Source organism: Condylura cristata, unplaced genomic scaffold (assembly GCF_000260355.1).
Source record: "Condylura cristata isolate star-nosed mole 26May11 unplaced genomic scaffold, ConCri1.0 scaffold00001, whole genome shotgun sequence".
Classification (NCBI taxonomy): Eukaryota; Metazoa; Chordata; class Mammalia; order Eulipotyphla; family Talpidae; genus Condylura; species Condylura cristata.
The window spans coordinates 50,445,729-50,463,437 of record NW_004567102.1 but is presented as its reverse complement, the minus strand read 5'-3'; the positions used below and the strand labels follow the sequence as shown (position 1 = coordinate 50,463,437).

At 35.7% G+C, this 17,709-nt stretch overlaps 1 protein-coding gene across 2 annotated transcripts in view; it reads left to right on the top strand.

Annotated features, from left to right (window-relative positions):
* Window positions 1-17,709, top strand: part of PDSS2 (prenyl (decaprenyl) diphosphate synthase, subunit 2) — a 229,656-nt gene that overhangs the window by 144,448 nt on the left and 67,499 nt on the right. For both annotated transcript variants that reach the window (XM_012722626.1, XM_004673745.2), the window contains exon 3: window positions 3,381-3,579. In XM_012722626.1, coding sequence (XP_012578080.1) covers window positions 3,381-3,579 — 199 coding nt within the window. The remainder of the gene's footprint in view (window positions 1-3,380; window positions 3,580-17,709) is intronic.

The window sequence follows — 17,709 nt, the reverse complement described above, 5'->3', positions numbered from 1 at the left end:
ATTACAATCGAGATGGAAAAAAAAATGTGCAAAATGATGTAAAAGTAAACTTTGTAATTAAATAAATAATAAATAAATAAAAATAAAAAAACATATCATCCCCACTTCTAAAAAAAAATTACCTATATAATAAAATACAGACCCTCTAGCTTGCTATAACTTAACTTGAGATTCCTACTTCTGCTAATATACATAGACCCTCTACTGGCCAAACTGACCTTCTTACTCTCTGGTCGTATTTTCTACTCTTGCCTTCTCTAACCTTTGATTCCTGCTCTTCCTTAATAAAGGGTTCCTAATCCCTACTATTGTATCTACCCTTTCTCTCCAGCTATGGAAATCCTTCATATCTTTGAAGGCTTAACTTAAAGTTACCTTCTTCAGAGAAATTTTTGGAATATTTCCAACTGGCATTCTAGGAGGTAGCCTTGTACAGAAGAAAATAGATTGATTTGTTTTGTTTTGTTTTAAAGATTTATTTATTTATTTATACAGAACTAGGGTACAAGCCAGAGATGCAGAGGGGGAATAAACATAAAATAATGAGAGGATTCACCAGGGACAGAGCGGGGAGCAGAACAGGCAGATCGACAAAGTACACTGCTGAGGGGAGCAGCAGGCAGGTCAGGAGAGGTCTGCCACTCCTGGTGGATCTCCTCCGGGGCAGGCGGGAATCGAACCCATGTGGAAGTGGCTTAAGCTTCTTAGTGCAGTGCTTTAACCCACTACGCCACCAGGGGGGACCGAAAATAGATTGATTTTTAAAGTTTCTTAGTTATGTATTGTTGTGTAACAGATCACCTCAAAACTTGGTGGCCTGAAACAGCAACCATTTTATTTCTAGTTCAGTAAGTAGGCTGGACTTTTCCTGCTGGTTTCTCTTAAATTTATTTATGTGATTCCATTCACCTGGTATGTCAACTGGGAACTGAGCTTGTCTTGGAGATCTGGGCTTCTCTCCATGCAGTCTTTAATTCTCTAGGAAGCTAGATTGGGTTTATTCACATTTATTTCCAAGAAAGCATTCCAAAGAGGAAAGTCCCATTGTAAGAATACCGAGTTTGTTTGTCCTACATTGATTAAACAAGTCACATAGTTAAGCAAAGATGGGGATATCAGGAGGTATGGGTATGGTTCATTGGTGGCCATTAGTATATAATTTTTCATATCCCAATGATTCACATTCCTTATGTAGAATACACTTACCACCTCCCAATAACCAAAGTTCCAGCTGTTTCATGGTGTCAAGCTTCAAGTCCATGACCATGTATTTTATGTTAGGTCTATTTGTGGATTTGGCTCCAGAAGTGTAACGACTCTTATTCCAGGAACCTGGAAATTAAAAATTTCAATTTATCTTTCTATGCATGTCTCTTCCCCTACTGCACATAGTCAGTTAGGAATAAGATACCCACAGTAGTCAATTCCATTAAAAAGAAGGAGGAATGGGGACCCTCCTGGTGGCGCAGCGGGTTAAAACACTGCACTGAGAATCTAAAGCCACTTCTGTATGAGTTCGATTCCTGCCTGCCCCGGAGGTGACCACATGGTGTGGCAGACCTCTCCTGACCCACCCGCTGCTCCCCTCAGCAGTGTACTTCGTTGATCTGCCTGTTCTGCTCCCCACTCTCTCTGGTGAATCCTCTCACCACCCCTGCACCTCTGGCCTGCACCCCAGTTCAGTATGCATAAGTAAATCTTTTTTTAAAAAAGCTAAAAAGAAAATTTGACACATGAAAAAGTGACAGGGATAGATTATGGGTAGTGAAACAAAGGTGGTCCATGAGAGATGACTCATTTTCATGATCATTAACTAGATTTGGAATTTTGGCTTAGTGTAGAATAGTTGCTTTTTTTTTTAGGGAATAACTTCCTTCAGATAATATGTTTGCATTCTTTTTCTATGTGATGCTGCACCTTTTCAAATCCTTCTATAATTCGGTACTTGCCAATGTGAGCCTTCCCTATTAAACATTCCCATCTTCTGTGGCATGCTTCTGGTTTGGGTATGCAGAAATTCATTCTGTATGTGCTCATATATAGGCCACAAGTTTGGCAGAAATGATACTGGGTGATGAAACAGCAGCACCGTTGTGTGTCTTCTTATGCTATGGTGTAAGTAATTATTTTTGAGCTAGTCAGTAAATTCCTGGCTTCCTGAGGCAAATGCAGCTTTAATTCATTAAAAGCTTCTGGAATTTCATCAACTGGAAGGAATACTAATGCAGACAAATGACGCATTTTTAAACTGAATTTTTTGTCATTGCCTTATATGTGCAGCTAGCTAAAAGAACCCAATAGACAATTTTAGCATTCTGCCTGGAAATCTCCTTATGCAGATCTGTAGGTTTATTATGTATATTTTCTATCTTTCAGGTTACCACAAGCAACCGTTCTGCCAGTTGTTTCATTACCTTATTGCATTGTATGCCCTTTCTCAAGTTTCCATTTTTAATTTTCTCCCGTTCCAGCATCCACTGAGTTAGTCCCCACCACTCTAACCTAAAGCCACTGACACATATTTTGAGCTTTTGTTGCAGCACCAACCTACTCCTAAATACAGTTTCTGTGTCAGATAGCTATTGCCAAACAGCAGGCTACTCTGAAAGTTGGTGACTTGAAACAGACATTTTACTTCGTATCATTCTGTGGTTTGACTGAGTGATATTCTGCTTGGTGGTCAACCATTCTTTAGTAAATGTTGATGACTTATGTTTACAAAAGCAATACTTTTGCCATTGTTGAAAATGAACAAATTATAGAAAAGGAAAGAAAAGGAAACATCTCATGAAATCCCATCTGATATGGTACCATATTATAATGTCTTCAACAATGTTCTCTGTCTTATTTAATATTGATTCTTATTCTGAAAGGTAAGGTTCTTGAAGAAAGAGGCCAGATTTTACTCATCTCTGTAAATCCTATTGCTTTGCATTTAGGATTAAAAAAGATAATGCGTAAAAGTACTGAGCCAAATGGCATACACAGGTTTTTTTCCACTTAAATTGAAGTTTTATTAGGTATGAAAAATTTTTAGAATTCCTAAAGCTACAGAAGTGGGAAGGGTATACTGACAGTAAAATAACTGAGCAGATCTGTAGAGGGTGTCTAGCTTCTTCCTGGGGAAACCTGGTGACTCTTGGAGAAGAGAGTAAGAATGATAGAAAGAAGCGAAGTGTCAAGATCTTACACTACTCAATAGGGAGGCCTCTATTACAAACACTATTAACAGAAATAATTTTTTTTAAATCGAGAGACCTGTCAATAAAGTACCTTATTGTTGAAAGCTGAAGTCTGACATATTGGTCAAAGCTGAAGTCTCACCATAGTGATCTGGTGCTATTCTTCACACTCAGATAAGTCTTACCTTTTTGTTTTAGTCAAAGAAGTTTGGCAGAAATCACAGAACTTATCCATACAGCTCTCCTCGTACATCGTGGGATAGTAAACTTAAGTGAATTGCAATCTTCTGATGGACCACTGAAGGACATGCAGTTTGGAAATAAAATAGCTATCTTAAGTGGAGACTTTCTTCTAGCAAATGCCTGCAATGGACTAGCTCTGCTAAAGAACACCAAGGTAAACCTGGGTGTAGTTTGCTTGTTTGGGGTGACTTTTAGATACTGTCTATGGATTGCTGAAACCAGAGAACAGGAAAATTGTGATGATGTCGATGAAGACAGTGTCGATATCTGGTAACTGGTAAATCCCAGGAAAGAGTCTTTAAAATGACTTTTTCTGATAATAGGTTAACTTATTTAATTATAGGGTTGAGTTACATATTTGATAAAAGGATATAAATAAATATTACATGTAATCTCACTACCTGGAGATGATTACTATTGATGTTTTGATGGATTTGGGTTCAGTCTTTCTTCTTTTTTAAATATCTTCATATATGTGGATTTTTTGGTAGCATGGATCAAAGCTTTCATATAAAAGGTTTTTTTTTTTTTAAATCCTGCCGGTTTTTCCTGCTTCATGTTATATAGGCTTTTGCCCATGTTATTAACATTTTTCATAAGCTTTTCTATGGTTATATAATACTGATTATTTAAATGTTAATATCATTCATCTAATAAATTCATCTTTTGGAATTTAGGTTGCTTCTATTTATCATAAATAGACATATAATAAATATCTGTACACATCAATTTTCCTCATTCTAGATTATTTCATTAAAATAAATACCTAAAAATTCAAAGGCTCTAAACACTTTTAGTATTCTTCATACATACTGTCAAGCTGCTTTCTAGAAAGATTCTAGAGACATTCTTGATATATCGGTTAGAATTAAGTTTGACTATAAAATATTGGTGGCAGGACTATTTTGTGTGTGTGTATGGACATCCAGGAGCAGACAGTCCTAAGTTGGAATGGTAATTCTACAACATCAGGAATCTAGTCTCCTGTCTTACTGTTCTGTCATTCCTATCTTAACCACTTCACAGCCCAAGGTAGTTGCTGTTGATAGGAAGGAAGGAAGCAGAAAGGCAGCAAAGAGCAGATTTCCTTCTCTTGAAGATCAGTGAGTGTATGTGCTGATTTGCTAATAACAATTTCAGTGTAAGTCTGCTACCCCAGAATCCCATCTGACTTAGCATTTGTCCTGGAGTTTTCACTTTTTAATAGAGGATGTTTGCTAATAATTATGTCAGAGTAAGACAAGATGGGTTTATAGATCTACAGTTTATAATTGCTGTCTTTGCCTCATTTTGTGTTACTATTGGCTAATTGTACATGAGAACCATGTATAATGGAGAGAGTTTTTATATTATTATTAAATTTGAAAGACAACAACAATAATTCATCCCTTCTCTAACCTTTAGAGAAGGTTAGAGAAGGTTAGACGTCCCAGTCAAGGGCAGAATGCAGAGCAATTCCTGATACAACAAAGTATACTGAGTGTCTAGGGGCAGTAAACTCCTGTTTCAGGTGGTGGGAGAAGTTTATACTGCTGTCCCAGCTGGCCACTTAGAGTAACAACATATTGTGTGGTCCTTGAATGACCTCAGGAATCACAAAGACACCAGATTCTAATCCAAAAAGTTCAGTGGTAAACCAAGTAAATTAAAGGGTCAATGTCTATGAAATACATAAAATATATACATAAAATCAAGTTTCATCAATTCTGTGTAGAACGCACTTGCTTATATAATGAAACCTTCAACTATGTTACTGTTTGACAACGCTATTTTTGCAGTAAAACTTTTGGCAAGAGTATGTTTAAAAAAATTTTTTTTTAATTACTGAATTTTTGTTTCTTGAGAAAATGATAGGGCTTATGTAACTTTTATATTATATTGACACTTACTCTTCACTGTGGAGACCACGTTAGTATCACTGAGCACAGGAAAACAAGAGTCAGATCTGGAGAAGTGTCAGAATCTACTTCCAAAGTTAGTAGTTTTTTTTTTTTTTAAAGAAACTGCCTGAATATGATGATTTAACATACAAAGCAGCTCAAGATGTACATAACTTTTATTTATTCTAAATTAATTTCACTTATTTTTTACCATTAATTTTTATGTGGACAGAAAAAAGGAAGTAATATCTTTGTTTCTTTGGTTCCATTGGCAAAATATCTTTGCAAACAGTTAAATAATACCAGTTTTTAGTGAGTGCCATCAGTAAAGTAATTAAACCACTGTAGTTGCATCTTAAAGTGTTTTATTTTTCCTACCCATTCATAGAATCAAGTTAAAGCATTAGTGGGTGAATAGTCCATCAAGAAAAGTCACTATGAATGATGTTGGAGGTTCAGTTTAAAAGTTCAACATTGAAGATAAAATTCTACTTATAAGAATAAAAGCTACTCTTATAAAAACTTACAAGTATCTTTATAGACAGAATCTCTGAACTATAAGATTTGGGGGATGTAGCTGATGTTGAATATAAAAATATATTTTAGTATGGAGTGTGCATTCTCTTATGGTTGCCTGTCTTCAATGATATTTTCAGAAATCTTTATATCCAAAAATGGCATTTAACTTTATTATACTGGACCATCAAATGTTGGTGGCATTTTGTTCAAAGTCAGCTGGAAATCTTAAATCAAGTGTTCATCAAATGAAATACCAAATGAAACGTTTAGGGAGTTACAACTAATGAAAACAAAGCTTCCATTGCAGGTTTTCCCTATAAAAAGAAGGGAGGAAATGAATAAAATAAATAATAAGAACTCAAATGCTATACAGGATTAAAATTTGCAATTCTATATTTATGACTTGGAAAATCTCACCTTACAGGAAGACTCTTGTGGTGGTGTTCCTGTGTTGAATAAATTATATGCACACACAAACCAAATGAAATTGAGAAGGCCTAGATTTTGCAACATCTGATTTTGGCTTAACATTCAAAAGAATCACAGAATGATTTATTAGACAAGTTTTGTGTAATAAAAATATTGTCAAAAAAAGGTATTCTGAAGGAAGCAAAAAGACAATACCTTGAAAATATTTGGGCTGGAACAGTTACACTTTTCATCTGAAAAAACTAGAATTCAAAACCTGTTCCATGTAGCAAATTTGCTCTGAACTTAGGACCTTAGAACCTTTAGAAGGAACATTTTCTCAATTAAAACTATTACAATTTCCCAGTAAGAATCAAATAATTTCAAATTAATCATGAAATATATATATGAAGAAAATATTGGGCAGTTTTTTTAATGCTATATTTTTAAAAATATACTCTTCAAAAATATGCTAGTAACAGTAATAGAAACAAATATGGCTAACAAACTAAGGTATGAATACATATTAAGTGTAATTATTCTACTTTTTAAAAATAATATAATAGTTTATTTTTACATCATTTTGTGCATTTTTCCTTCTCAGTTGTAATCCCGTGGGCTTCCCATCACCAAATAACCCATGTGCCATCACCATAGTCTAGTGCACTTCCTTCCCACCACTGTTTTTGATCCCATTCCCCATTCTATCCCTGTAAAATATCTCTGGTATATAGTTGTTTATTATTATTATTATTTTCTCCCCTGGTCCTTTATACTCCTGCTGTTAGTGAAACCGTCTACTAGTTATTTTTTTAATGCTCAGATAGTAAAGGTAAAGGAATTCCTTTTTATTTCAATATACATAGACATTCTCCTTACTTGTTTTAGTTTTTAAAATAGTTTTGGGCTATAATTACTGGAATCCATCAATATATAAATCAGTTATTAGTTAATAAAATACATGTTACACAAATATAAATCTTAATTATTTTAGCACTTTCTTTTACTCTCAAGTATCCCAGTTTGGATGTTACCATTTTAAAGACATTTCTCAGAAGTAATTTGAGATCCATCTCTTTATATCCTGTTGGCCAGAATTTAGTAATATAACCACACCTATCTATCAACCTGTATGGGGAGTCATGGCCGAACCAAAAATCTGGAAGATACAGAACAAAGATAATGGGAAGACAAATTGCATTCTGCTTCCCATCATATTTTTCATTAGCACATATATTTTTTTAAAGATTTATTTATTTGTACATACAGAACTGGGGTACAGGCCAGAGGCTCAGGGGCGGTGAGAGGCTTCACCAGAGACAGAGTGGGGAGCAGAACAGGCAGATCGATGAAGTACACTGCTGAGGGGAGCAGCGGGCGGGTCAGGTGAGGTCTGCCATGCCATGTGGTCACCTCCGGGGCAGGCGGGAATTGAACTCATGCGGAAGCGGCTTTAGATTCTCAGTGCTATGCTTTAACCCCCTGCGCCACCAGGGAGGGCCCATTAGCACATATTTTAATGGAACAGCCAAACAAGGGAGAATATACTATCATACCTTTAATATGTAGCTTATGTATATGTGAAAGGGAAACTAAATGACGTGACCATGTAAAATGGAATAATAGTCTCAAGTCTCCCTTCAGTCATTTATTATCATCTAGGCATTCTTTTTACCCTCAAATTGCTGTATTTTCTATGTATAAAATTTACTCTGATAGGTCTTACTAAATCCTCTTCTTTACTGAAATTTGCATATTAGTGGATGAATGAGTAATTCATCACCTCTCTCTGTATTGTAAAGCTTCCCTCTTCACTCTACCTGCTGCGATCTGTGATGAAGTTTGGGCTTTAGAGAAGGGAGCCTCAGAGAGCTTAAAAAGTTTAAGTCTTGCATAGTTTCTGACGGCCTTGTGCTACGCGTGAGTAGTTCTGTCCACACACTGGCCACTCCAGAGTTACACCCACATATCTGAGTGGAAGATGTTATGGCTATTTTTATTAAATCCACTCTTGACCCCTATCAGCATGACCCCTATGTTAAAAAGAAATCAAGACTTACTGCTTTTTTTCTCTAATCATCAATTTTAATTTAAGTAGTCTGTAAAATCTTACATATATTTAAGTAGTGGTGTTAAATAACAGACGGGTATTCATTCGCTTTACTACTTCACTTTAATGTGAATATTTAATTTTCTTGTTTCTTGGTTGGTTTGTATCATTCACACATTCTTTCTTTTATTGTTGCTCAAGTTCAATGAAAATTGAGGCTTTACTCCCATCAAAATCAAATCAGATTCACAGCCTGTGAAACCCACTCTTGGTGTTTTGCATTCAAAAGCTTCACTATAAATGTTCCAATATCTAAGACCTCCACCATCTGCTCCATTAGGCACCGGATTTCAGTAGCACTTGGGAAAAAAAAAAAGCAAAACACCTTAGTATATCTGGGCAGCAGTTCAGCCTGAAACAACTTCTTGAAATAAGAATGATCAGGCATTTCGTTACCCTTCAGGGAGCCCTGTAACTTTGTGGTCTCAGCACAGCTTTCTACCTTGAGATTTGCATTTTCTCAACATTTGTCTGATGAGGAATTTTTTTTCCTTTTAGGCCATTGTATTTTTTTCTTTTTCCTGAATTTGAGAGTTATGTACTGAATTGAACCCTTTCTGTGCAATCTTATTGTTCCCCCCAAACTTGGATATTTTGCACCCTGTTCTTCAGAGGGTCACAGATGACTCTACAAAGTCAATTTCAAAAGGTATTTCACTGACTCACTTTTTGTGGAGGACCTTGATTACATGGCTAGTAGTCCGTAATTGATCTACAAATCTAGGCTTTTAGTAGCCCTCTTTTAAACTTAATCGGTGATTTCTAAATCACATGGACACATATTTTTAAGTGAGGAGACATATTTTTAAGTCAGGGATAACTAAAGGACTCGAAAGTCAAGAATTCTCTGTGATAAGGCAGGTCTCCCTTAGTCAAAATAAGTTCCTTCTACTTAAACACTTGAAAATTATCCCATCCGAATATTTTTTTGAGGAAATTCACTTTTACCTCAGAAGAAGACTTATTTTCTTAAATGACTTCCCAGAAACTTAAGTTGATTATGTAAAATACTAATCAGTAATAGGATTTTTTTGGAAGGAGGAGATGGATGTAAGTATTTCTTTGGGACAATGTTAAGTTTTCTCAAGTCTGTACATATGGTTAATGTCTTGGTAAAGTTAGATATCTGTTTAATGATGTTTTAGTATTCTTTTATGAGAAAGAAAAAATGTTAGCAATAGTAATGTAAGTGGAGATCACAGCAGTGAGGGAGCAAGCAGGACTTAATACCAAATTTCTGTATATAGTGTGTCACTCTGCAGTTACAAAGACAGCCTGCTTTTTCTTTAAGGGTATATGTTTAACTTGGTAATTAAAGTTAGCATATTTGTAGCAATTTTAATTTTTTATTACTTATTCATTCTGCCACTTTCCATTTTCTTGTGCTATTATATCCTTCTCTGAATTTTATATTGTGTGTTTATCTCCGTACTTCTCCTGGGACAGACCATTAGATGGGGGGCTCTACCGTCCTGTGAAATTCAGAGCTGTTTTATAATCACCAAGGGTAAAATTAGCAAAGTCAATTATTCTCCCTTTGGCTTTTCCCTGAAGATATTAGGGGTCTTCATGGTAATTGCTTTAGGTAATGCTTAGATTTTTAAATATCTCTGAGTATAGAAATTGGTATATTAATCCTCTGGTAATTATCTTCTTACTATTATAGCTATAGTCACATAAGTGTGAATTAACAAGATTTTGAATTCAAAAGTAAGTTTAAAAATTAATGCTTGGGTTTTCATTCATTTTCAATTATTTAACCTAAGGGCAACTTTTTTATTTTAGTACTTCACTGTATTAAGATTCTGGACAGAGAATTTAGAATTCTTTTTAACTCACAAATTTCCAGACTCCCTGGAGATAAGTTGCTCTTTGTTGTGTTCATGTAGAACATCATTAAATGGTGAAATGATGGTTATTCCAGAATTTAGAATTTTAATATTTGACCATCAAGCTCTCAGTGAGACAGGCTAAATAATTGGTGGGCATAAAATGGAAATTAGTAATTTAGAAATCTGGACCAGGTTTTCCCTTGGTCCTGTATTTGTTTGTAGATGAGCTGTGCATTCAGGATTAAGCCACAGTACACATAAGACTGTGGATTACAACTTTTCATTTCACTTTTAAAAAACCAAACTTTTATATGTATAGTGATAACCCTGATATTTAAAGAATTGAATGCAACTTGTTATTATCTTTAATCTTTGTAGTCATTTTCATTAAATGGACCTATTACTGTATATCAGACAGGAGGCTGTGAATGAGCCGTGGTCTTGACTAACACTTCAGAACACTGTCACGATGTCACTCTTGGGGGCTGTCTATTAAGCATTAGTGATTTATATTTCTAAATAACCAGTGGCACAGATGTACTCCTTACATAACTGATGTATTTCCTTATGTTAACTTTGTTTTCCTAAAGGCATAAATATGTTGTTTACAAGGAAGAATTTTGTTTATATAAATATGCTTAATTTATGCATATAAATCTCCTTTTGTAGCAACTATATAGTTTAATAAAAAGGCTGCTGTTGGTTATTTGATGTTTGCCTACCTGCTGTATTTACGTTCAAGTAACATTGAAAGTGAAACCTGAAAACATGCTACATCATACGAAATTTAGATTTTTTTCTCCATCATATTCATCTAAAATAGACATTAATATAGTTTTATGTGTTTATAGTATTGTCAGCACTATTTTACTTGTGGAAACTATGGAATTAATATCTGTTAGCCTCCTTAGTTTGACATCCAAGATCAATGTTCATTTTCACATATAATTCACTTAAGTGGAGATTTTTTGTGACTAAAGTAAATCTGTGCAGTAGGTAAGTGGTATGTCATATATTGTAATAATAATAATAAAGGAAACTATCTCCCTATCAGTCAGAGTGATCATAAAATTAATATTTCAAAAACCCTAAGTAAACTAAATTTCTAGTTTCTTAACATTTGCCAATATAGTAACATGTTAAACAGATACCATATCTATTTTCTGAACCTTTCACTTCCAATGTTACTTGAACGTAAAATTAATACAGCAGGTAGGTAAACATCAAATAACCAACAGCAGCCTTTTTATTAAACTATATAGCTGCTATTTTCTTGATCTTTAAGATATATATGACCAGCCTTTAAGATATATATGACCAACCTGCTAGTTGCAAGGATTAAAGTCAGTGCTGTGAACCAATCAGCAGACCTCTGCTGTCTTGCTGGCTTCTCCCCTCAGCAGTGCATTTCCATAGACACACCTGTTCTGCTTCTCACTCTGTCTCTAGTGAATCCTCTCATCTACCACCTGCACCTCTGCCTCTTCACCAGTTCTTGTATGTATAAAACAAAATAAAATCTTTTAAATATATATATATACATATATACATGATAATCATTTCATTATTGCATAATGGTGAGCATTTGAGAAGTGTATAGAAATAAAAAGCAAAATATTATGTGTTTTTAAAAGTTATTATCTCATTTGAACTTTGTCTTTTAAGTGGAATGAAGTTTCCACTTTGTTATAGGCATGCAACATAGATACTTCTCTGAGCATCTTTGTCAAACCAGCAATTAAGAAAGAATTTCTTCCCTATACCTAGTCTTCAAAGAAGCCCATTAGAAACAAAGTTTATATGGTCTTTGTTCTAAAAACTCTGTCCTCTGAAACAAATACAGTTGAACCCCCACACTCTGGTTGGCCAGTAAAGAGAGAAATACATTGATTATGGCAGTGTTATAGTGCACCTTACAAACCCCTTTTCTACTTTCCAGAAATAAAATTAATTAAGCCAACTTTTCTCCTTCCATGTTCATGATGTAAATTGCTATTTCTTTCTTTCTTTTTTTTTTTTTTAAAGATTTATTTATTTGTGCATACAGAACTGGGGTACAGGCCAGAGACTCAGGGGTGGTGAGCGGCTTCACCAGAGACAGAGTGGGGAGCAGAACAGGCAGATCTACGAAGTACACTGCTGAGGGGAGCAGCAGGTGGGTCAGGAGAGGCCTGCCGCGCCATGCGGTCGCCTCCGGGGCAGGAGGGAATTGAACTCATGCGGAAGTGGCTTTAGCTTCTTAGTGTTGTGCTTTAACCCGCTGCGCCACCAGGGAGAGCCGTAAATTGTTATTTCTCAAAGCCTAAAGGAGAAGAAAAAACAAATCTGTTTCCAACTTGCGCTATTCAGTTATCCTTTTGCCTTTATTATGATTTTATTCAAGATGTTCCTTGAGTTAGGAATTTACAGGACTACTAGACAGATAAACAGCTGATAGGTTCATCTGTATCCTCAGCCACCTGACTTCATGTCTGCTCCACCTATTCTTTCTTCACCCCAGTAGATTCTCCAGAGTTCCTTTCTTGTCTCTTACAGTTCACCACTCAGTTCATCTCACCTTAAGCAACCCCAAAGTGTATACAAAAACTCGTTCCCTCCACCCGGCGCCCACCAGTTTTTTCATTCTTTCTTGCTTTACCTGATATTTCAGAAAAATTACGATTTACCTTTTGCTTCAAGAGGAAAATGAAGCAAGAAACTTTATCTGGAGTTAAAAATCCAGAATATCAGCAAAAAGTTTGATATACTCTTGTATTAAATTTATATATGTAGAAGTGAATTAAACATAAGAAAGAGCTAGTGTCTTTACCCTTATCCTCATTATTAGACCAAATTTTCCTGTAACTTTCAAAGATGATTTTTTAAAAAAGATTTATTTGTTTATGCATACAAGAACTGGGATGTAGGCCAGAGGTGTGGGTGGTGGGTGAGGGGATCCACCAGAGACAGAGGGGAGCAGAACAGATAGATATGCTAAAATACACTGCTGAGGAGAGCAGCGAGTGAGACAGGAGAGGTCTGCTGTGCCATGTGGGTCAGCTCCCTGGCGGGGGATCAAACTTGTGTGTCAGTGGCTGCAGATAGCTTCATAGTGCTGAGACTTAACCCTCTGTACTACCAGTGAGGCCCTGCTGTACTAAATTTGAATACCTTAAGCAGAGGAACTTTTAAGAACATCCAAAAGAATCCATGTAAATACTTTTCATTAGTAACTGCCTATAGGACAGTTATATTGATATCATGTTGATTTTAGCATTTCTATCATTTTTGTGAATCCTTAAAACTGTAAAAACTCAACAGGAAATGTACTCTAAGCCCAAGTTGGCTCATGGAGCTTTAACCCAGGAGCAGATTTTATTTATTTAGCAATAGTGATTGGGGAAGAACCCTTTTCTGGCAGCTAATGACCTACTGGAGGACTTGTGTGCCCACGGCAAAGCTGAAGGCCATTAGTCCAACTGGTCGTTAGCTGGCAAATGCCTGACCCTGAGGTCATTTCTGATATTGTGAACTGTGAAAACACTGAAGTGGATTAGTTGGGAACTATGGCTGTACTAAGAAATTTACTTTATAAGGATTTTGGAAAATGCATTAAGTTGTTGTTACTCATGTGACTCTTGTCATTCCTCTGAAGCCATTTTGAATGTTCATAAGAAGTCACTCAGACACTGGGAAACACATGAGCTACATTGTATGTCCAATTTTTGGTATTTAAATGTCAGTTTCCCTGTTTAGATAATCAGATTAACTGTTTCTTACTAAGATTATCAGTTTCTTACTAAGCAGCTTCAGCTGCAGTCCTCCTGTCGCTCACTTGTGGAAATGTGTTGAGCTATTTTATCCTCCTCAGAGATGACATATAAAGCTACAAAGAGAAGTAAAAAGAACCCTGCAGTAAAAGTCTATGGATGTAGCTCCTGGCTTTCTTCTTCTTTAATTAGCCATTAACATTGGATAGATAGCTCATTTTGCCAGTCAGAATTCCAGGCCCAGGTCTTTTTCTCCAGACATTTAGCTAAAGTCTTAGTTACCCTATTTTACAAAGGAAATTTGAAATTTCATAATTTAGATTAATATTTATTAAATTAATACCAAACATTTCAAAATGGTATTAACTTATTATTTTTTGAATGTTTACGATGTAGTAAAGGTAGGGGTATAAGTGCTTTTGTGTATTAACCCACTTAAGTCTCTCCTGGGGCACAGGAAAAGGTTAAATTATTTTCTTGCAGTAACGCTGCTAATAAATAGTAGAGCTGCAGTCTAAATCCAGGCATCCTGGCTCCAAAATCCTCATGTTTTAACTAAAGTAGAAAGCTAACAAACCAACAAAGAGCCTTGATACCTTTTTTGCCAGCAATTCTGCAGTTACCTGTGCCTGGAATTTATATCTTAAACAACTATAATTTTAAAATACTGCAATAACTATTTCAATACAAACATCGATAGGAGCTTTATGAAACGTGTTAGAGAGCTAACTAGTAAGTACCAGCAAATTGTTTTCTTAGTTTCCGCCCCTGTAAAATAAAGGCAGTGTTATCTTCCTTTTATGTCCTTTCTAACTTCCAAATTTTGAACTGTGACTATTTGTAGGAAAGCATCTAAGCTTACAGCATGAAACCACATCCTGAAAACTCCATGAAATATGAAGAAAAACAAAGAAATCAAGAAAAATTGTTAATAAAATCACAGATATAATAAAGAATCCAAAATCTTTTATAAATGTTAGTCATCTGAATACTTCCATGCATATTTCAGCAGTCTGAAGTAAGACCCAAAATTAGTAATTCATCTTTATGGCACATTTATGAAGATGAAGCTTTTTTGGTCATATTTGTACTTTTAAAAGTCAAATTTAAATTCTGAATATAGAGATTGAACAAAGTGATAACTGTAAATTTATTATTTTAATTTTTTTTATATAACTAAGTCACACATTAGAAGGGTGTTGGTGATTCTGTGTACATTGCACTAAACATTGGAGATGCCAGTTTAAAGATTAATTGTATATCTATAATAGATTGAAAAAGTTCTAATCCAAGGGTATCCATTGTTAGATTCAAGGATAGAAAAAAACAGTCTCAAGTTTCTATAACCTGATTTTTTTTTTAGGAGAAAATGATTTACCTAGTTTTCTAGAATGCAGTACAAATAGGGCCATTTTTGTTTAGAATTTCATTGAGTCAGATTTTGAAGAGCTATTAAGGTATACAAAGAAGTACAATTATAGTTTTAGACAGGATGCATGGATTTTGATGCATATGAGTCATGCTTTTATTTCTGTGACTGCCTTTGAAGTGCAAACCTTGGGATGTCTCTAAATTACAAACATCTGCCTTTTAGTGTAGCCCAATTTGAAGAGAAACTGATTGAATTGAAAAGTGAACTGTGTTACCCAAAAGACATGGTACCCCTGGAATTTGCAAGATGCATGTGTGACTCACAAAAATCCTGAAAATTTCAACTCTTTGGCCAACTATGCTCAAAGCCAAATTGTTTTCGTGAAACAAATAGGAACAAAGCTAAGAGTTAATAAAAGGGATGTAAACCAACAAAATTGAAATGTATCCTAACACAATATACCACAGTACCCAAGAATAGATCTATTTATTTTATATTTGGTTAACTTACACATTTTGGGCATAATGTGACAAATAAATTAGCCTCACTAAGAATATATTTCAGAATAACAATGTTTAATCTGCATATCAAAAATTTGTGGACTTTGTACACAATTAAGATAACTAGCAAAGGTGCTTCATTCACAATTGGAAAGACATGGAAACAGCCCAAATGCCCAAAAATGGATGACTGGATTAAAAAGATGTGGTACATGTACACAATGGAATATTACTCAGCAACCAAAAAAAGGAAACACATGTCTTTTGCAGCAACATGGATAGAACTGAAAAAGATCATGCTTAGTGAAATAAGCCAGAAAGAAAAGGAAAAATACCAGATGGTTTCTCTTATGGCAGGAATATAACAGAACAGGCAAGAAAATAATGATAATGATGAACAGTTATATACCAGAGACATTTTGTGGGGGTGGAATGGGGAATGGGATCAAAAACAGCAGGGGGAAGGAAATGGACTGGACTATGATGATGGCACATGGGTGATTTGGTGATGGGAAGTCCAAGGGGATTGCAAATGAGATGGAAAAATGCACAAAATGATGTAAAAATAAACTATTATAGGCCCTCCCTGGTGGTCAGCGGGTTAAAGCACAGCACTAAGAAACTAAGCCAATTCCACATGAGTTGCATCCCCGCCTGCCCCGGAGGGATCCCTCATGGCACGGCAGACCTCTCCTGACCCGCCCGCTACTCCCCTCACAGTGTACCTCCTCGATCTGCCTGTTCTGCTCCCCACTCTGTCCCTGGGGAATCTTCTCACCCTCCACATCTCTGGCTTGTACCCCAGTTCTGTATGAATAGAATAAATAAATAAAGCTTTTTAAAAATAAAAATAAACTATTATATATATATAAAAGACTAGCAAAAGTATGAGCTATATATGACAGGTATTGACATAATGTAAGATAATGTTTTAAAACAGATCACTTACTATTCATTAGTGGTTTGTGAAATCAGTTTAGCTAACCACAATCAATATTTTTAATGGAATACTATTGAAAATAGAAGATAATGAAGTTTTTATGAAACCTTTTTCATTTACTTTCACACATAGATGTGTACATGTTCTGTGTCAACATGCAGTTCTTACTGTAGGTTGTAATATTTAAATATTGGTTAAAGTGATACTAGGGCCTTCCCTGGTGGCGCAAGGGATTAGGACGCAGCACTGCAAGCTAGCCGCTGCCGCTTCAGTACAATTTTGATCTTGGTCCCGGAGGTGACCCACATGGCACAGCAGATCTCTCCTCTCTTGCCTGCTGCTCCCTTCAGCAGTGTACTTCATAGACCTGCCTGTTCTGCTCCCCACTGTCTCTGGTGAATCTTCTCACCACCCCTGCACATCTGGCCTGAACCTCAGTTCTGTATGCATAAATAAAAAATCTTAAAAAAAAAAAAAAGCTGATACTAGTAGGCAGTGTTCTAGCCAGCAACATAATTTCACTTTAGTTAAGTACTATACTTGATTCTGGTGTTCTGAAGGTTCTTGTCATGAACTTGTTTTTCCTTAAAGGTTGTATTAACCTTTTAAGTAAAATTACACTTGGTCACATGGCACAGCAGACCTTGCCTGTCCCTCCAGCTGCTCCCCTCAGTGGTGTACTTCTGTCAGTCCACCCGTTCTGCTCCCCACTCTCTCTCTGGTGAATCCTCCTACTCGCTGCACTGCTGGCTTGTACCCCAGTTCTTGTATGCAAAACTAATAAAATCTTTTAAAAAAATATTACACTTGGAAAGTGTTGCTTGACATCACTGAGGGGAAAACAAGATGGAAGTTTTTAGCCACATGGGGAAAAATTGTTACTGAGATAATGGACATAGTTCTCTCTGAGAAAATATATTCAAAGCAAGGAATGTACTGGTGAAGAGCATCCTGAACACAACAGACTTCATGTG